General features: G+C 43.7%; 1 protein-coding gene across 1 annotated transcript in view; it reads right to left on the reverse strand.

Annotated features, from left to right (window-relative positions):
• WIF1 (WNT inhibitory factor 1) overlaps positions 1–21,557 on the reverse strand; it is a 41,640-nt gene that overhangs the window by 17,920 nt on the left and 2,163 nt on the right. The window contains exon 2 of the mRNA XM_083574667.1: positions 20,894–21,033. Within this exon, the coding sequence (XP_083430793.1) occupies positions 20,894–21,033 (140 nt within the window). The remainder of the gene's footprint in view (positions 1–20,893; positions 21,034–21,557) is intronic.

Raw genomic sequence — 21,557 nt, forward strand, 5'->3', positions numbered from 1 at the left:
GCTGGGAATCCCAACATAAAATAGGCGAAGATCTAGGCTGAGTCATTCTTAAGGGAGAGCTGCGGGACTCATCCTAAGTTGCCAAGCTTATCTGTACAACAACCCTGTGAGGTAGGTTACACTGAGAGCTAGGGTAAAAGGATGATGAGTTTCAAGGCTGAGTGGGGATCTGAACCCAGGTCTCTGTAGTCCTAGTAGTCCTAAGGGAATGCAGCCCTCAACAGAAAAAAAGTTTGCCCACCTCTGTAGCTTGGGCTAGGGGGTTAGCTCAGCAATTGCTTTATTCCACGCTTGTGGCTATTGTTACCCAGGTGCAAGAGGAATGATGCAAGGATCTTCCTGCTCCAGACTATGGCCAGTAAATTCTTTCCACCTGAGAGGCCCGTACTGCAAATCAGGAGATGCTGTTTTCTGGATATACCCACAGCCACTTGTTGTTCCTTTCAGGCCAATTGGGAGTGTATGCACTACAGATGTCTACAAGCAGGTTTGAGACGTTGTTGGGAATTAGTGCCATGCCTGCTGATATCACAGTAGTATTGAAGGCATCCTACTCAGGCTGCCTCGCAGAGTTTCCATTCTACACAATTCTTAAGATAGAGGAACATCGGAAGGTGCCTTATAATGAGTTAGACCATTAGCTAAGTAGCGTCTGCACTGACTGGTGGCATCTCTCGAGGGTTTCCCGACAGGGATTTCCCCCAGTCCTACCTGGAGTTGCCGGGACTTGAACCTGGCATCTTCTGCTTGCAAAGCAGATTGTCAGTCCCTGAGCTATGGCCCTTGAAAAATAAAGGAGTTGCCTCCTCCATCAAAGTTTGAAGGTTTCTCACACACAATTAAACTATCACTTCTTTTGCACATTCCAGATTTTCTTCTGACTAGGTGTGCCAATAAAACAGTAAAAGAGGGAAAGGACAGACTCATAGGCACACAGAACATTTTTTTTCTGGGAGCATACCAAATTGCAGTTTATTTTGAAGAACAAAAATACAAATAGAGATTTTGTTCTGAAAGGCAGGAGAGATCATATTGGGGGATTGCAGCTGGGAAGTAGTTTATTACTAAACAAGCACATGCCTGTCTACTCAGATGTGAATCCCATTTATTACTACAGGGCTTACTCCCAGGCAAATATAGCCTTAAGGATTGTAGCCTTAAGCCAGCAATGTTACTTGAAGAAGATGATGTGCAAAACCCAAAAGATGGATTCTCGCCTATTTATTTATACATTTTCTCTACTGTGGAGAAAAACAAATCATGTCAAGCCTGCTGCAATTTTCTTTTCATTTGCAAGATTAAAGGGAACGAGCCTTTGGGGCAAAATAAATAAACACGTCTTTAGAACCGTGTGTAAATATACAGGCTTCCGAGTGGCATCACTGTAAATTAAAAATGTATACTTAAAGATTTTCATCTGTCAGAGGCAGAAGTTTACCTGATGTGATGAGAGAAGAGTTCACAGCCGATGGAGAGGAGCCCCGACCCCTTTGAATGGTAGGAAGCACGAATTGAACATGCAAGGTCATTTTGGCCATGCTTCAAACTAGGGAGGCCTTTGTTCTTAAGGCTCAGAAGACAGCTTTGAAGTTTGGGATAAAACTCCTCTAGCACACCATTACCAAAGAACAACCTTTGGATTATGATCTCATGAAAGTATAATCAATAACTTACATAAGTGAAAAGTGTGGCTAGAAGCAAAGGTTTTGTAATTGGACCTTTATTGGTTCCACGTGCTGCCCTACAGCTCGCTGCCTTGCACTGCTTTATAATAAATAAATATCTACCTCCCACCCCTTGCAATTTTTCTTTTAAACTCTCTTTAAAATGATGAAACTTCAGCAGCTACTGTCAGCCTTGAACATATCCAGGCCATAAGTGCAAGGCGCTTTTTTTAGATGTCAAAATCTAACCTAGAATAGATAAATAAAAAGCAAAATGTGGGTACCATATTTTTTGCTCTATAAGACTCACTTTTTCCCTCCTAAAAAGTAAGGGGAAATGTGTGTGCATCTTATGGAGCGAATGCAGGCTGCGCAGCTATCCCAGAAGCCAGAACAGCAAGAGGGGTTGTTGCTTTCACTGCACAGCAATCCTCTTGCTGTTCTGGCTTCTGAGATTCAGAATATTTTTGTTCTTGTTTTCCTCCTCCAAAAACTAGGTGCGTCTTGTGGTCTGGTGCGTCTTATAGAGCAAAAAATACGGTATTTTCTCCCAAGCATTGGCCATGTATTATGTCACTGAAGAGGTGCTCTTGTTTCGTGAACAGACATTTCGATAGATATTATGGGCATGATCCAGTCCACCATGAACACAGCACCCATGCATGGAGGATCCTGTTGCCTCAACAGAGTCTCCCTCTTCCCTTTCCTCCACCTACAGGTAGACAGACAGCATTGGGGGGGGGGGTCATCCATTTAATAAGGAAGCAATGGCAGGTAGCTCAGCGGGGGGGAGGAAGTGGCGGACAGAGCAGTGCAATGTGGGAAATGGAGTAAAAAACACGAACCAGAGGTAAAGCAGTCTTGTTAGGATGGAAAAGAGCAGAGAAAACAGGGAGATGAAGGACGATGGACTAGGGAGACAAGGTGAGGGAGGCTGAAGAAAGGTAGCAAATCTTGAGATCCAGAGAGCTGCATGCTATTTTGCAACTGAGTATCATGCCTGCACCAAAAATCAAAGGAGGCTGCATATGTGGAGACTAGTGGAGAGGTTAAGAGCTATTTTTGAGAAGTAGTTCATCTCTTCCTTCTCTTTCGACACCTTTTCGCGACTGTGCCCGGTTTCGTTTTTCTTGTTTACAGTTGCCGCCATGGTCTTAGACAGCACTGATTCAATCCACACGGCTACCACATGGTAGCTGCTCTTGCTGTGATTTTAATCCTTCCCCAAGTAATAGGATTGATAAGCATCTCGCTTGATCAGCTCGCCTCCATTACTCTGAAAGCTAATGAGCAATAACCATTTCACACACCCAAACAACACCCTGAACTCAGCTAGCAATATTGTGAATCTGTCCAGCCACACAGGCAGAAGCGTCTTTCTTTCATGGGGACCTGCCCTTCTGCCTTACTTAATCTACACCTATGGTGCAATTCTGTGGTGACTTAAGAGGGTTTTCTCCATTGTCTAAGACTCAATGAGTATTTCTTTCATGATACTGACCACTGCATCAGCACACAGCCACAATCTTCCCTGCACACTGCCATAGACTGCACTGACTAAACAACAAACGTGAATTCTGAATGGATGTCTTCCAGATAGGTGTTCATCAGTATGCGGATGATACCCAGCTCTACCTCTCTTTCCAATCAGAACCACTGAAGGCGGTGAAGGTCCTGTGTGAGTGTCTGGAGGCGGTTGGAGGATGGATGGTGGCTAACAGACTGAGGTTGAATCCTGACAAGACAGAAATACTGTTTTGGGGGGACAAGAGGCAGGCAGGTGTGGAGGACTCCCTGGTCCAGAATGGGGTAACTGCGCCCCTGAAGGACCAGGTGCACAGCCTGGGAGTCATTTTGGACTCACAGTTGTGTCCAGGGCAGCTGGACTCACAGCTGTGTCCAGGGCAGCTGTCTACCAGCTCCATCTGGTATGCAGGCTGAGACCCTATCTGCCCGCGGACCGTCTCGCCAGAGTGGTGCATGCTCTAGTCATCTCCCGCTTGGACTACTGCAATGCGCTCTACGTGGGGCTGCCTTTGAAGGTGATCCAGAAACTACAACTAATCCAGAATGCGGCAGCTAGGCTGGTGGCTGGGAGTGGCCGCCGAGACCATATAACACCAGTCTTGAAAGACCTACATTAGCTCCCAGTATGTTTCTGAGCACAATTCAAAGTGTTGGTGCTGACCTTTAAAGCCCTAAACAGCTTTGGCCAAGTATACCTTAAGGAGCGTCTCCACCCCCATCGTTCAGCCCAGACACTGAGGTCCAGCTCCGAGGGCCTTCTGGCAGTTCCCTCACTGTGAGAAGCAAAGTTAAAGGGAACCAGGCAGGGGGCCTTCTCTGTTGTGGCACCCGCCCTGTGGAATGCCCTCCCACCAGATGTCAAGGAAATGAACAACTATCTGATTTTTAGAAGACATCTGAAGGCAGCCCTGTTTAGGGAAGTTTTTAATGACTGATGTTTTAATGTATTTTTAATCTTTTGTTGGAAGCCGCCCAGAGTGGCTGGGGAAACCCAACCAGATGGGTGGGGTATAAATAATAAATTGTTGTTGTTGTTGTTGTGATTCGGTTTTTACAGACAATGTTTCAGCCACCACACTGAAACTGAGGTAATCATCAATCAGCATCATTTACCACATAGTCTCAGTCATGCAAAGTATGATGCCACACACAGCCTCCGAAAGAATACTTTTGTCATAGTTAAAAAGATCAGCAAAGGAGACTCTGTCATCACTGGGAACAAATCCGACTACATACAGGAGGATGAGGAGAAGCTCTCCACCACATTTTACAGGGCTCTGTCCCCAAATTCCACTGAAGAGTAACTGAGGAAACTCCACAATATCCTTCTACATTCTACACAGGACAAATCTGACATCAGAAATCACAACATTCTTTCTCCAGTGGCAGAACATTTCAAACTTCTCAAAGATTCTGCAAGTGACATTTAAGCGGCCATCCTGGAACAAAGAAACTTCAAAAGGGAACTGCAAAATGAAACCACTGAATTACAATGCACACAGAGGTTCAGTGCTATCACTTGTAGACAGAACTGAGGCAAAGGATTTTCAGCATATTGTATGTGTTAATTGTCTTACCAATGCCAGACTGTTTATGGCAGGCATGTCCAACAGGTAGATTGTGATGCACTGGTAGATTTTGGGGTGTTCCTGGTAGATCTTGGTATATCTTTGGCCCCTCAGTGATCTCCCCCCAAAAAGGGGGGGGGGACAACTGTGGCTTCCTTAAAAAAGCACAACAATTTTGCCTTTCCCCAAAATGCTCAACAACCTTGGTCCATCCAATGACAATGGGTAGATCACTGCCAGTTTTTTTATACTGTGAGTAGATCACAGTCTATTGGGAGTTGGATGTCCCTGGTCTATGGCATCAATAACGGGTGGCGCTGTGGGTTAAACCACAGCGCCTAGGGCTTGCCGATCAGAAGGTCGGCGGTTCGAATCCCCGCTATGGGGTGAGCTCCCGTTGCTCAGTCCCTGCTCCTGCCAACCTAGCAGTTCAAAAGCACGTCAAAGTGCAAGTAGATAAATAGGTACTGCTCCGGCGGGAAGGTAAACGGCGTTTCTGTGCGCTGCTCTGGTTCGCCAGAAGTGGCTTAGTCATGCTGGCCACATGACCCGGAAGCTGTATGCCAGCTCCCTTGGCCAATAAAGCGAGATGAGCGCCACAACCCCAGAGTCGGTCATGACTGGACCTAATGGTCAGGGGTTCCTTTACCTTTAAGTATCTAATTATCACTGTTTGTACTACTGAGTATTTCATTTTCCTCTGACACACCCTAACCATGCATGCATATACAGTACCTGCAACTCAGAATAATGTTTCATACATCTGATAAAGAGGACAGTAATCCACAAAAGCTTGTGTCATAGCAAATGTGACAAGACTTTAAGGTGTCACAAGGCTCTTTGTTGTTTATGACAGCTGTAGTCAGCACTCAACAAACATGATTGTGGGAAGTGGCTCTTAGAGCAGAGATAGGCAACCAATTGTGGCTGATCTACAGCTCTCACCAGAGCCAGCCAGTACTGCCCAATGGTCAGGAATTAGAGCAGTTACAGCAGAGTAACATCTGGAGAGCCACATGTTCCCCATCCTTGCCTTCGAGGCAACAATCCCATAAGCCAGCCTTCCCCCACCCCCCAGGCTAAATATAATAGTCAAATCCAGAAACAAGCTGCGTTTCAGCCAATGATCTCAAAGATGGAAAAAGCCTGTTTCTCAAGGTGAAAACTCCAGACATGGAGGAATGAATGTGCGTTTGAAAAGGAAGACCATTTATTTCGTGCCAAAAAACGAACTTTTGAAATATGCCAACTAGTCTGGATACTGCATGTTTCTGTCTGCTTGCGAGTCGGAAGAAAATTGAGGAGAGGATACGGTGACTCAAAATCATTGCAAGCTCCTCAGCGTTTCGTGAGACTTTAAAGAGCTTCTGATAGCACTAGAAGACTGAAAGGACCTGTGAGTAAATATGCACTGAAGTGTAATCCTTTTCATGAATGGCTAGATGAAAACCTGCCCTATTCTAGGATACTACATTCCATTCCCCTCCCTTCCTCCACCCTTGCCAGTTTTCTGGTCTCCCCCAACATTCAGCCAGCATTCCATGCCCCCTGAGCATCCTCACTGAACTATTTTGAGGTTTCCACCAAAGAGGGGCAGTTCTGAAGATGGCTTAAAGGTAAAGGGACCCCTGACCATTAGGTCCAGTCGTGACCGACTCTGGAGTTGTGGTGCTCATCTCGCTTTATTGGCCAAGGGAGCCGGTGTACAGCTTCCGGGTCATGTGGCCAGCATGACTAAGCCACTTCTGGCGAACCAGAGCAGCACACGGAAACGCCGTTTACCTTCCCACCGGAGCGGTACCTATTTATCTACTTGCACTTTGACGTGCTTTCGAACTGCTAGGTTGGCAGGAGCAGGGACTAAGCAACAGGAGCTCACCCCGTCGTGGGGATTCGAACCGCTGACCTTCTGATCAGCAAGTCCTAGGCTCTGTGGTTTAACCCACAGCGCCACCCATGTCCCTGAAGATGCCTTACTTTGGTGTTTTTCCAAGCCTGCTGGTGTTTCCATTCCTTTGTGCATGGATGTTGCCATTTTGGCTGCATAAGAATGGGCAGTTGGAGAACGGAGATCACAGTTAGTATATATTCTGGAGCAACCAACATGGTGCTCTCTGAATGTTGTGGGATTGCAACTCCCATCAGCCACAAGCTCACTTGATTGGAGGACAGCTGTGAGTGTTGAAAATGGAGTCAGACTGCAGAAATAAGTTGATGTTTATCTGAAGCCCCCTGCCCCATTTCCCCACCCCGCTGCTTGACTGATCTGGGAAAGGGCAGGTTTGTGGGCCATGAAAGATTGGACAGTGGGCCAGAAAAAGCCCAGGGAACAAAGACCATACCTTCTGAACAGGGAATAGAGAAAAGGCATTGAAATCATGGAGTTCGAGGAAGGAACATGCAGGGATCGAACCTGCAACCTTGACGTTATCAACACTACACTTTTACCAAATATGCTATCCATGCAGGGCAGGTTTCTTAGTGACTATGCATAATGACTGGAGAATTTGCACATTGCCTGGAGAATTCAGCAGATATAGGTACATTCCCCAAGGCCTGCCAGAAGTTATGAATTTTCACCAGGAAATGTGCACAACTCCTTCTTTGTGGAAGGGTTTTTTTGCACATTCTCTATGAGGCCTGGTGAATGTGTACAATGGATAGTTGTGATGCACATTATCCACTCAACTTGCATCCCCCCTAACTATATATAGTATGGGGTTTTTTATATATGCACATGTACACACAGTGGGAAATGTAAATACTGGGACCAAGAAGTCTTCCAGTTATTGCTATATTGAGTGTTCACTATCCTTCCCTTGTATATATTTGTGCTTTGCATAGAATTGCCAGGGAGGGAAGCTGTAAAGATTTAAGGAGGACATTATTATGAAGAGGTGTTTGGGGTTTTTTTTAAGCACTAAATAAACTATGCACTGGGAAAACAGCAAAAGTTCTATCCATTTGTCTTTGGTAAAGGTAAAGGGACCCCTGACCATTAGGTCCAGTTGTGACCGACTCTGGGGTTGCGGCGCTCATCTCGCTTTATTGGCCGAGGGAGCAGGCGTACAGCTTCCGGGTCATGTGGCCAGCATGACTAAGCTACTTCTGGCAAACCAGAGCTGCGCACGGAAACGCCGTTTACCTTCCCGCCAGAGTGGTACCTATTTATCTACCTGCACTTTGACGTGCTTTCAAACTGCCAGGTTGGCAGGAGCAGGGACCGAGCAATGGGAGCTCACCCCGTTGCAGGGATTCGAACCGCCGACCTTCTGATCGGCAAGTCCTAGGCTCTGTGGTTTAACCCACAGTGCCACCCGCGTCCCTTGTCTTCGATACATTCATCATAAAAGCTACTTTATTATCATTCTTATAGACTGTAGATATTTGAACACAAAAAGTCAGTTTAGGGTTCTCATAAACATCCAAATAACTAAAAACGTGTATCCAGCTACCATTTGACAAATCTACACGGATGGGGTTTTGTTTTTTAAATAGAACTATATTTATTCTCTGTTTATTTAAGATGATGAAAAAGTGGTTCTTGTCTGACTCAAGCTTGGAGTTTTTGATGTATATACTTTAATCCATGTGGTATACATTCTGCAGATGAAATGTACAGGAGATCAAACTCCATTATCACAGCCCACGACTATGAGAGGGCAGGGGCATGAATTGTTAGGATTACTGGGTAGTAAACCATAAATTACCCCACTAAACCCATAGCAGAGGGGGTGGATTTTAAAATGACAACTGGACTGGCGCTGCCTTTTCTCTCTCAGTACCTAGTCTTCAGAACTCTTTTGACAATGAGATAGTAGTCCTTAGTGCATTTTGGGATGCAAATTCAGGAGGGGCTTATGTAAATATGTTTAGGATTAATTGCTGGTATCCAAATTATAATATCCATCTTATGTGGCTCACACTATATTGCTTCTATTTAGTTTTTGCACTAACTGTGTGTTGTTAACTATAGTATAAGCTTCAATTGTGCTACAACTACTATTCATTTTCCATTGTGTGATTTGTAACATTCGCACACCTGCTATCAGAGGAAGTACTGCCACAGCAGAGTACAAATTTACAAAATACTATTACAAACTATTTTTAAAATGGGTATATGCTGGGGAGGGGGGAATCATTTGAAAACTGAATGGATTTTTTCTCTCAAAAAACTTTGACAAATGAAGGGAAAAGAACCTACAATCACATAGAGAAAAACTGCAAATAAACAAAAACCAAAGCAATCATTTTGCATTTAGTATTTCTAAGTGAGGTACATAAAAAATAAATCATTTGCAAAATGAAGCACTAAAACTGAACATAAACCAAAACACTATCATGAAATGCCTGCTGGAATAAGAAAATATTTTCCTCGTGCCTGAAATTCATCACAGATTAATATATAAATGAGCTGGAATGGGTTTGTGAATCAACACATTCAAAATTTACACAGAACAGAGGTAGACTGATCCTCCATCCCCACAGAAGTCACTTATCGTTGCCATGGCAGCTGCAAGCAGGTGACCTCCTATGTGTCACACAATGAGTACCACAAGAAGTCACCTCAGCAGGGTATCCTAATGGCCTCTTGGTACTTTGGAAAGTTGCATGTGCAATTATTATTATTATTATTATTTATTTATTTATTTATTTATTTATTTATTTATTTATTTATACCCTGCCCATCTGGCTGGGTTTCCCCAGCCACTCTGGGCGGCTTCCAACAAAACACTAAAATACAATAAAAGCTTCCCTAAACAGGGCTGCCTTCAGATGTCTTCTAAAAGTTTGGTAGTTATTTTTCTCTTTGACATCTGGTGGGAGGGTGTTCCATAGGGCGGGTGCCACTACTGAGAAGGCCCTCTGCCTGGTTCCCTGTAACTTGGCTTCTCGAAGCGAGGGAACCGTCAGAAGGCCCTCGGCGCTGGACCTCAGTGTCCGCGCTGAACAATGTGCTAATGCAATGATGCACCTTGGTCTGCCAATGGTATTAAAGAGGGAATTGCATTTGTAGCATATGCAAAACACAGGAGGCTGTGTTCAATGTGGCAGCCACACCACCTCTCACTTGTGCCGGTGCGGCTACCCCTCATACCATTTGCTCCCGTGGCTGCAAGCCTTGAAATCTAAATGTTGCCAAAACAAGAAAAGCAACTAAAGCCTCCCCACCGCCCGGTTTACAGCACTTTCCCCCATTGGTTTGGGAAATGCGCCCGCCAAAAAATGCCTAAATCTCACTGAAGCCGGTATTTGCCAAAAGTTTATGTTACCGTGAAGAGGAGGGTAATTCTGCAGTTTACAGATATGCCATGTAAATGACTGTGTGAACCAGATGTAGCTTACAAGGTACCTAGTAACTCATCTCTGCTGAGCAATAAAGCTTTTCTGGCAAAAGTTTGAGAAATTTACTGCTGTTTTCTGTCAGCAGCTACAACAGATGGCGGGCACATGCCTGCCTTGCTAAATGAAGTGGGATCTCTACAGCACGATGCTTTGATCTCCGGTGGCAGGTCCACAACACCGAGATGCAAAATACCACAGCAGAAGCAGAATCTAAATATTAGAGGTTCAGAGCTTCGCTTTTGATACAAAGACCCTCGTTTCTTTCTTCCCTTTTTAATTGTGTCCATAAGCATGTTCACATTCCACGTTGCCGCTCAAGTATGGAAGTCAGAAAAGATTTTATTTTTTTTCTCCCAGTCTGGTGACAGGAAAGCGGTGAACATACCATTCAGGCACAACTGCCCCCGCCATAACTGTCTGTGTGTAGCTGCCCGAGTTGGCTGTTGGATAAACGGTGGCAGAAAAATGCAAGGGATAAATATGAAACATTGAGGGAAATGTTATGAACGAAAGTGTGGCTTCAGAAAGGAAGGACTCATATGCCAAATCCACTCAAGGAAGAGGGTGGCTTATGTTCGTTCACACTTCCTTTGGAACAAATATTTGAACCGAAGCCCACTGCCACACTTTTGTTTAAATGTTAACAGCACCTTTGGATGAAATTTTCAAAAATGGAGAGGGGGAACAACGGCCTCTTGTGCCAACAGTGAATTATAATAAACAATCCCTTTACCTTTGTGAGGGAGGCTAGGATAAAAGGAGTCAACCGTGGCAGTCAAAATTCCTTTCTTCTCCTCAAACTGATTTCTGATCTAAATAATGTACACATCCATAGAAACTCAAGTCGGGCGACATTTGTTACACACTTGTTGAAAGAGTTGGGTTTGTTTAGCCTAGGTAAGAAAAGTTCGGTGGCAGGCATGATAGCTGCCTTCAAGTATCTGATGGGCTGTCAAGAAGAAGATGGAACAGATGTATTCTCTGTTGCTTCAGAGGGCAGAACTGGAACCAATGGATGGAAATAGCAGAGAAGCAGATATTAATAGAAAGTCCTCATTTAGGGTGGAAGGATCTGTCCATTTTGGATCTCTCCTATAATTTTAAATATGCCTAAACTGACAAATGTCTCAACTGTGCTGTATTATCTTCAGTGGTGTGCTGTCAGTGGGCTAGGGGGATTAGGTCAGTCCCCTAAATATTCCTGGTAAATTAGAGCATTAAAGTACTAAAGTCTGGCACCTCCTTTTTTTTATTTATGTATGCCACTATTGTGGCCTGTGTTTTGTTAGCCCCCAAACGGAAAGCGAGCGAGGCCCCAACCAAAGAGGAATGGCAACTTAAGTTGACAGAATATGCACAGCTTGCAGACTTAACATATAGAATAAGAGAACAAGAAGAACATACGTTTAGAGAAGATTGGAAAACGTCTATTGAATATATGGGAAATAGCTGAAAAGGCTGGCAGCGTTAAGATAAATTCCAACAGTGTAACTAAGTTTTGATGGATGTAACAATGGATTACTGAATGGTATAGTTTTTTGCAAAATATGCAGGGATTTATGATATGCAAAATGAACCATGGAAAGAGAAGAAGGGGAGTCATTGATATCTTAAGGATGTAAAAACGAGTACTTTAAATTGTAAAACAGAAAAATTAATAAAAATTATATATACATATACATATATATATTCATATACACACACATACATATACATATATATATATAAGCTTCTGCCCAGCTTAGGGAGGGAGGCGCAATGCTAAGACTGAGCCCAAGAGCTCTCTTGTCACCTTCCCAAAGCCCGCCCTGCTTTGGGAAGCTGGCAGGAGGGCTCCTGCATTCTGTCAGAGACCTGGTGCCTCCTCCCCAAAACCTAGTTTAGGGAGGGCAGCACTAAGCCCATGTACGTGCTGTTGGCTCCCCACATTTGCCCCTGGCCCTAACTGGCGCCTCTGGCCCTAATTGTTTCCCTACGAGAGATTTCACCGCATGCTAATGATTATCTTCCTTGGATGAAAAAGTGAGAGAGGCTTTGCAGCAAACGGAGCCTCATGCTCTTGACCCAGGGACAGGGAGCTCCCCAGGCTGGTAGGAACAGACGCCTGCAGGAGACAGGGTGCGCTCTTTTCCTCCAGGTACGGCTAAGCACAAGACAGTTCAAGCCTGAGTTGGGGCACCTGAGTGATGTCTGTGGTTGGGCAGTCAGACCGGTACCTCAAATATATACAGTGGTACCTCAGGTTAAGTACTTAATTGGTTCCAGAGGTCCGTACTTAACCTGAAACTGTTCTTAACCTGAAGCACCACTGGGTCAAGAGCTAATGGGGCCTCCCACTGCTGCCGCGTCGCCGGAGCACAATTTCTGTTCTCATCCTGAAGCAAAGTTTTTAACCCGAGGTAATATTTCTGGGTTAGCGGGGTCTGTAACCTGAAGCGTATGTAACCTGAAGTGTATGTAACCCGAGGTACCACTGTAGTCAAGAAGAGAGAGGTGTTCCATTCATCCCGCACACATATCTATCCCAGATGTTCATTTGATTAAGAGATGGGGAACCTCAGGCCTGGAGGCCAAATGTAGTCCTACAGGCCTCACTACTTGACCACAGGAGCACCCCCTAGGCTGGGATCTTTCCTTTGGGGACTCACCTGTCCAGCTCTGGATTCTCTTAAACCCACCCAACAAGAACACCACAAGTACTAGGACCCAGTGACTGAGAGAGAAGCTAGCGGCAGTAGGTCACACTTGAAGGAGGTATCATTAGCTGTCTCTGCAAGAAGAACTTCAGATCATATTTCTAACCACGTTTAATGGACCTCTTAGAAATAAACACCATCCCTGAAGTAACTTGGCCAATTATCTGCAATAAGCAAAATCACACATGAGAAAAACTATCATTCAAAAAGCTTCAGAATTCTAAGAATAAGCAAGAATTGCAGCCGGTAAAATAGATGATTGAACCTGTGTACCTTCATAAGTAGGATCAAACAGTATATAGAGTCATAGAATAATAGAATTGTAGATTTGTAGTTCAATGCATTGTAGTTCAATGCAGGAATCTCAACTACTGTAAAGACATCCAGTCTCTGCTTAAAAACAGAGTCCACCACCTTCTGAGGGAGTCCTTTCCACAGTTAAACAGCTTTTACTGTCAGACATTTCTTCCTGATGTTCAGCCAGAATCTCCTTTCTTGTAACTTGAATCCATTGGTTTGGGGGTCCTACCCTCTGGAACAGGAGAAAACAAGCTTGCTCCATCTTCCATGTGACAGCCCTTTAGATATTTGAGGATGGCTGTCATATCTCCTCTCAGTCTCCTTTATTCAGACTAAACATACCCAACTCCCTCATTAGGCTTGGTTTCCAGACTCTTCAGCATTTTGGTTGCCCCTGTCTGCACAAGCTACTAAGGAGCCAATGTGAATACTAGCAAAATTGGAAACTAGAAAACTAAAAGTATCTTCTCAAAGATGAACTGAACATGTAACAGACTTCTAAACTTTCACGTGGGATCTTAAAGGAGGAGCGAAAGTAGAAACTAGTTCCCTGAATCGCATACACAATATCAAAAATGGCACAAGAAATAGCACAACAATTTCAGTGATTCTACCACGATCTTTACTCATCACAGAATCCTTCTGAAGCAGTAATTAATAGGTTTTTCACTGCAGTCTAGCTACCAAAGTATAACCGTACCAGATTAACAATTCTAGAAGCTCCATTTACAGAAGATGATGTAATTAGAACCTCAAAACGTGAGGACCTGATAGCTTCACCACAGAATTTTACAATAAATTTAAAGAGTAGTTAAAAACAAGTAGAATAAATGAATTACTTAACCTAAAAATCAAAGACAGACGCGTAGATAGTAGAAACAATTCACATTACCCTGCGCCTATCATCTAATATCACTCATCAACCAGGACTTTAAAATATGGACAATTATCACTGGAAAACTTAAAGAATAATATACCATATGGACTAAGACCAAGCATGCTTTATTAAAAACAGAAAGACTTATAAATTGTATTGCAATAGCCCCATTTGCATCACGAGCAATTTCAGGTGACAAAAAAACCACACCTTTGATTGAGTGGAATGCGGTTTTCGATACAGAACCTAGGACTAATTTAATCATAGAATTGTAGAGTTGAAAAGGACCCCAAGGTTTGTCTAATCCAACCCCCTGCAATGTAGGAATCACAGCTAAGGAATCCCTAAGAGATAGCCGTCCAACCTTTGCTTAAAAGCCTGCAATGAAGAGGAGTCCACAAACCCACTGATGAAGCCTGTTAATTGCCAAACAGCTCTCACTGCCAGAAAGTTCTCCATCGTGTTAAGGCAGAATCTCCTTTCTTGAAATTCGAATCCTTTGGTTTGGGTCCTACCCTCTGCACCAGCAGAAAACAAACTTGCTCCATCCTCCATGTGACAGCCCTTCGGATATTTGAAAATGGCTCAAATAATAATAATAATAATAATAATAATAATAATAATAATAATAATAATATATTTATACCCCACCCATCTGAGGTATCACATCTCATTTTTCTCTTCTTCAGGCTAAGCATACCCAACTCCTTCAACCATTCCTCATAAGGATTCTTTTCCATATCCTTTAGAATCTTAGTCACTCTGCTCTGCACATGTCCCAGTTTGTCCATATCTTATTTTAAACAGTGGTGCCCAGAACTGGACACAGTAACTCTGTTTTTAAATTATCCCTCCCAAGTTCATTTCTCAAGCATCCTAATTACATCAATGTATCAAGTATATTATATTGAAAGTATTTTGTAGTGCTTGTCTGATAGTATCAGAAAATGATTAATCGAACAACGCCTTTTTATTCAGTCTCCATTGTAATAACGTTGTAATGTTACTCAGTCTCTTAATGTTATTTGCCTTTGAACTTAATAAAAATGGAAAATAGGACAATGGCATTTTAGGGGAAACTTCTCAGAGCTAATACAGTTTAAACCACAGTGTTCAATACGTAAGCCTATAGTCAACAGCACTAAAGTCATGAATTATCACTGCTTATCTTGGTAATATTTAAGACGTGAATAGAAAAACCTCATCACAATGTATGAGATGTTTTTTCAGTTTCACATCAAAAAATGATTTTATCAATCTACAGGTTGATTATCAATGGTCATGTAATCACAATGATCTTGTTATTCTGCTGGAAGGTTAGCGGTAGCAGTGGCGTAGCGTGGGGGGTGCAGGGGGGGCCGGCCGCACTGGGCGCAACATCTGGGGTTAGGGCAAATCCACGGGTTAGGGGGCGCAAATCCATGGGTTAGGGGGCGCAAATACACGGTTAGGGGGCGCAAATTACTTGCCTTGCCCCGGGTGCTGACAACCCACGCTACGCCACTGAGCGGTAGTCTTTCAAATTTGGCACATTGTTATACATTTGATAACGAAATGCAGCCACCTTCATGAAAAGCCAGTGATAAAGAACTGTATTATCAATCCTAATACTAAAAGACTGGTCCATAAAATGTTTGGTTTTCTATCTGACAAAAAGAACTGGATCACAAGCAAACATCTTTGCCGAAAAAATGTGGGAAAGACCCAAAGAGTCTAAGCTTTATGGGAAAACAAGAACGGAATTGATTGCTCAATAATGTCCCATCAGCATTAATAATGACAAACCAGAGGAAAACTGTTTTAAAATATCTACCAGTGGCACCTCATTCTGTATAAACGAAGCAAAATGTATCACTCAGCCTCAGATTTATGCTGGTGATGGCACGCATCAAAGGCAGATTGCATGCATATTTTTTGGGCAAAATTTTTCAACTATTATACAAGAGGTTACAAGTTACCATTTTATACCCAATCTCAAAGTGGCTCTTCTGTGTTATTTAAAAACCAAAATTTTACAAGCCGGTGCACCTTTTGTTTTATGTTTAACCATTAGTAGCTATGGACAATATTAGAAAGTATCAGAGAATAATTAAAGAAAGTTTGGGAAACTGCTTCGTTAACAAAAACCCCATTCTTCTTCATGGCCAGGTGAAACATATAAAATTCACAAGACAACAATTTGACTGAAGAAATGGTCTTTATTGTAAATTACTGGAACAACAAATTTCAGGACAATTTACAACCGTTTGTCTTTTCTTTCCTGTGTTTTGATGACCTTGCCTTTTACACAACTATTTCTCATATTTCTCTATGCTAGCATCAGTCTGATCAAACTCACATGATCTCTGTGCCCAACATTTTCTATTTTTTCATTACCAAACTCTCACTTTTAAAGAGTTACTGTATTCATGTATGTGAGTATATTTTTCTGTTTCTACTGCTTACACTCTGAGATCCTGTAAATTTTCTGCATTTTTGAAATAATATAAATATACTTAAAATTATTTATAAAAATAGAAAATAAAACCTACAAACTAACACAACAAATTACAGCAACATTCAAACAGGGAGATTAAACTGTTCTTATTTAAGAGCCTGGGAAAACAGAAAATGTTTTGGACCGGTCCCTAAATTATAATCATAAGACCATTGGGTGGGCATGGGAGACCCAAGTGATAACCCATAAACATTTTTGCAAACCGCTTGGAGGTTTTATTACAATTAAGTGGTATGTAAATGGGATGCAGGTGGCGCTGTGGGTTAAACCACAGAGCCTAGGACTTGCCGATCAGAAGGTTGGCAGTTCGAATCCCCGCTACAGGGTGAGCTCCCATTGCTCGGTCCCTGCTCCTGCCAACCTAGCAGTTCCTAAGCACGTCAAAGTGCAAGTAGAGAAATAGGTACTGCTCCGGCGGGAAGGTAAACGGCGTTTCCGTGCGTTGCGCTGGTTCGCCAGAAGCGGCTTAGTCATGCTGGCCACATGACCCGGAAGCTGTACGCCGGCTCCCTTGGCCAATAAAGCGAGATGAGCGCCGCAACCCCAGAGTCGGCCATGACTGGACCTAATGGTCAGGGGTCCCTTTACCTTTACCTAAATGTTGTGAAATTAAGAAAGAGCACGAAGCAGGGCTCCTTCTCAACAGACTTCTAAGGGTCCTCACCAGATTGTGGAAATGAAGCAGAAAAATACTCATTCGTGGGAAACTTAGAAATGTGATAGCAATGATCCTAGACAGCAGTCTCATTCAAAGATGAGGCGAGCAGGTTTAGTGCAGTGGTGAGAACATCTGCTTGGCATGTAGAATTCAATTCCCAGCATCTTGAGATAGGCTGGAAAGGACTCCTGCCTACCACCCTGGAGAGCTGCTGCCACTTATAGAATTGTAGAGTTGGAAGGGACCAGAGGATCATCAGCTCCAACATCTTGCAATGCAGGAAAATGTAGCTGTTCCATAGGGGGTTCAAACCTGCAACCTTGGTGTTATTAGCACCATGCCCTACCCAACTGAGCTACCTCCATGTAGGATGTGCAGGCCATTTGGCCTCACTCCTGGCACTCTGTGTGCTAAGAGACCCTCTCCTGGCATTTGCATGGATAGCTGTTCATGCAAATATCTTCCCTACAGACATTTATGCTATGTGCACAGATGGCAGGGACATTGCTTCCCAGTATGCACGGCATGGGGGGGGGGGTAGCAGCTCAACATGGCATGGCTTCCATGTTGCACAAAATGCTAGAGGGCAAAGGAGAAGGAAGATGGTGGTGGGGAGAGCAATTACGTCTGCAACGAGTATATGAAATTGCCAGAAATGGCTTGTGCTTTTCAACGCTCACAAAAATTGAACATGAATCGAGGCAGTTCCAAAAATAAACGTGCTGTTCCTCAACCTAGCTAGTCTTCATCTAATGCTCTTGTGTGTCCAAGCCCACTGACATGTGAATCCATCGAATTAACTTGATGAACATTTGGCAAGGGATCCACATGAAAAAGTGAGCTTAGAGCAGAACGCTATAGAAGAACTATGAGAATTATGTCACACCCCGTTGAAATGGATGGTGATATCAGAATGCATGAAAGCTCACGGAGATGGTTGCTCATTTGCTTTAGAGGAATCATAAAAGCATGAGAGTGCTTAAAAGGGAATGAGATAAATGCATTTCTGCATTAAGGGGGAAAAAAAAGGATCAGCCAATCTTATGTGCATCCCATTTAAATAACGTCCTGCTTCTTGAGCCTATTCTCAATTAATGTAGGGTTAGCTCCAGAGCCAAGTCGCAACCCTAAACACATTTAGGAAAGAGCAGGTTTCACTGAACACAGTGAGGCTTACCTCTGAGTAAATGTGCATAAGATTAAGTTTTATGAATATAAGGGATTGAAATTATACTTGTTGTTGTATGTGTTCTGTATGTATTTTTACTGTTTCTGTTTTTTGTTTTTTCTATTTTATATAAACTTTTAAAACTTTAATAAATATCTTATTTAAAAAAAAGTAAATGTGCATAAGATTATACTGCATGTTAGCCATGCTTTAAGGTAAAGGGACCCCTGACTATTAGGTCCAGTCGCGGACAGCTCTGGGGTTGCGGCTCTCATCTCCCTTTATTGGCCTAGGGAGCCGGCGTACAGCTTCCGGGTCATGTGGCCAGCATGACTAAGACGCTTCTGGCGAACCAGAGCAGCGCACAGAAACACCGTTTACCTTCCCGCTGGAGCGGTACCTATTTATCTACTTGCACTTTGACGTGCTTTCGAACTGCTAGGTTGGCAGGAGCAGGGACCGAGCAACGGGAGCTCACCCCGTCACAGGGACTGCTGACCTTCTGATCGGCAAGTCCTAGGCTCTGTGGTTTAACCCACAGCGCCACCCGCGTCCCTATGCTTTAGATGCACTTTAAATCAATGAGACTTCCATTAAGCACAACTAGCTTCCCCCATTGACATCAATGGATCAGAAGTGTTACTAACTTAACATGGATCCAACCATTGCAAACAATGTGCTTATTAATTGTTTGGACGATTTCTTCTTTTTTTATTCCACCTGAAAAATGTGTGTCTATTCCCAGAATTTTTCCCAATGCCCTTAAGGCTTTTATGCAGATTCACCATATGTTGTCATGATGTCAAACTGCACATGTGCGTGTTCATACCAGGCATTCCTACACAATTTGTAGAGGTTTGCCGGGTGTACAGATGCCAGTGCCCCAATCATTTGCAAACAGTGCTTTGCAAATTTGCCTGGGCAGAGTAGTTGTCTCATAGTACCTCCCTCGGTACAAACATATCGAGCGCATAGTAAAGTTTGAAGGTCTTCATTTTATCTAGGGGTGCCATATTGAAGCCACATGCGGACAGGTAACGGCAATGAAATCTAAGAGCTAGCAGAACGTAGTGAGTAAGGTCACAATTCTATGTGTGCTTTTTCCTGCAGGTAATCCCCACTGAAGACAGTGGGGCTTGCTTTCGATTCATGGAACAGACTCCCACGAGTGGTGGTAGATCCTCTTTCCTTGGAGACTTTTAAGCAGAGATTGGGTGGCCATCTGTTATGGATGCTTTAGCTGAGATTCCTGCATTGCAGGCGGTTGGACTAGATGACCCATCCGGGTCTAATATTGTATGATTAAACATGCATGGGTAGGTTGGTGCAGCATGAGACTGAAGCAGCAAGGGCTTCAAAGCTTGCCTCTGCCACTCGCTAGGTAGCTTTAAGCAAGGCACTTTTTCTCAGCTCCAAGCTCAGATCTGTAATGGTGGGTAGCCATAGGCCTCATAAGTCAAATAATTAGCCAGTCTACTTCAGTAGCGTTTATCCTAACTGGCCACCTCTACCTGAAGCTGTGCAGTCTGCCGCCCATCCTGATTTATTACAGGTGACTTGCAAAGATGATTAATATTACTTACATGAAGGGCCAGTAGTGATGTATGGAAGTGAGAGCTGGACCATAAAGAAGGCTGATCGCCGAAGAATTGATGCTTTTGAATTATTGTGTTGGAGGAGACTCTTGAGAGTCCCATGGACTGCAAGAAGATCAAACCTATCCATTCTGAAGGAAATCAGCCCTGAGTGCTCGCTGGAAGGACAGATCCTGAAGCTGAGGCTCCAGTACTTTGGCCACCTCATGAGAAGAGAAGACTCCTTGGAAAAGACCCTGATGTTGGGAAAGATGGAGGGCACAAGGAGAAGGGGACGACAGAGGACGAGATGGTTGGATAGTGTTCTTGAAGTTACCAGCATGAATTTGACCAAACTGCGGGAGGCAGTGGAAGACAGGAGTGCTTGGCGTGCTCTGGTCCATGGGGTCACAAAGAGTCGGACACGACTAAACGACTAAACAACAACAACAACATGAAGGGCCTTGTGCACTGGAAAAGCACCTTATGAATGGCAAATGTAATTGTTAAATGCTTTCAAGAATGGAGTGTTATATAAAGCATAAGATCAGCTATCTTACAAAGCTCTGGGCCGCTGAGTATTTTGCCTGCTAAACATTCTAGTTGTGTGTGTGTGTGTGTGTGTGTGTGTGTGTGTGTGTGTCATGTTTTCAGCACCTTTCCATATGCACCTGATAATTTCTGAATGAGATTGTGAGCTATTTTCCACTTTAGGAACAAAATTTCATAGAAGATGGAGAGGAAGAGAGAGAGAGAGAGAGAGAGAGAGAGAGAGAGAGAGAGAGAGAGAACACTGTATACTTGTGCGTGTCATAGATGTGATTTATTAATATTTCTTATGACAGGTGATTCAAGGAACCACTTTGTAGTGACTTTTTGGCACATCATTGAAATATTTTCCGCGAATATTTTCATAAACTAAATATTTGCTCCGGTTAAACATGCAGCTCTTCTCCCCTCACCGGTCAGAAGTTGCGCTGCTCTTTGCCAACTTTTCCCAATCCCAGACTGTACCTACCCTTCCAGTTGCTTGCCAGGTAAAATTCATAGAGTGAATATTGACTGGGATGGCAGGCATCCTTTGCTGGGCTTTTCTGAAATCGTGGGTGAAGGGGGCCATCTTCCCCTCAGAAACAATAAGAATATCCTCTTCAAAGCCTGTAAAACAAAACCAATTAACTCAAAACAGGTGGGAGATTAATCGTAATGGAGGATGAAAAGCAAATGTTTTTTTTTTCCGCTGAAGCTTTCGCAGACAGGCAAGCAAGACTCCTGTGGGGCGGGGCGGCGCTTCTGAAATTTCCTACACGGAAAGCACTTCTTTGGAGGGAAAAGGGGGCAAACCTTATGCAGATCACCATGCGTGACAGCGGATGCACACATATCTCCGCGTACACAGGCAAGGAAGCCGCAACTGGCCACAGCACACTGACGCTCTGCAACAGGTCCATGTGAGTGGGAGCACCGTGACAATGCGTACATGTGGCTTTGATTGTGAAAGCATGGAGCTGCTTTCGGTGCGGCGGGGGGGGGGGGGAGATGCACTCCTGCAATCATCGCACATGATCTAGTTGCTCTCTCCCCCCCCCCTCCTTGAGCTGCACAGAAGTGCTTTACCGTGCAGAAAATGTGGCACAGATGAAGAGGCCCTGAGATTCCTCCCTCTTTCACCCCTTCCTTTT

The sequence above is a fragment of the Podarcis filfolensis genome, assembly GCF_964270895.1.
Source record: "Podarcis filfolensis genome assembly, chromosome: 10".
NCBI lineage: Eukaryota > Metazoa > Chordata > Lepidosauria > Squamata > Lacertidae > Podarcis > Podarcis filfolensis.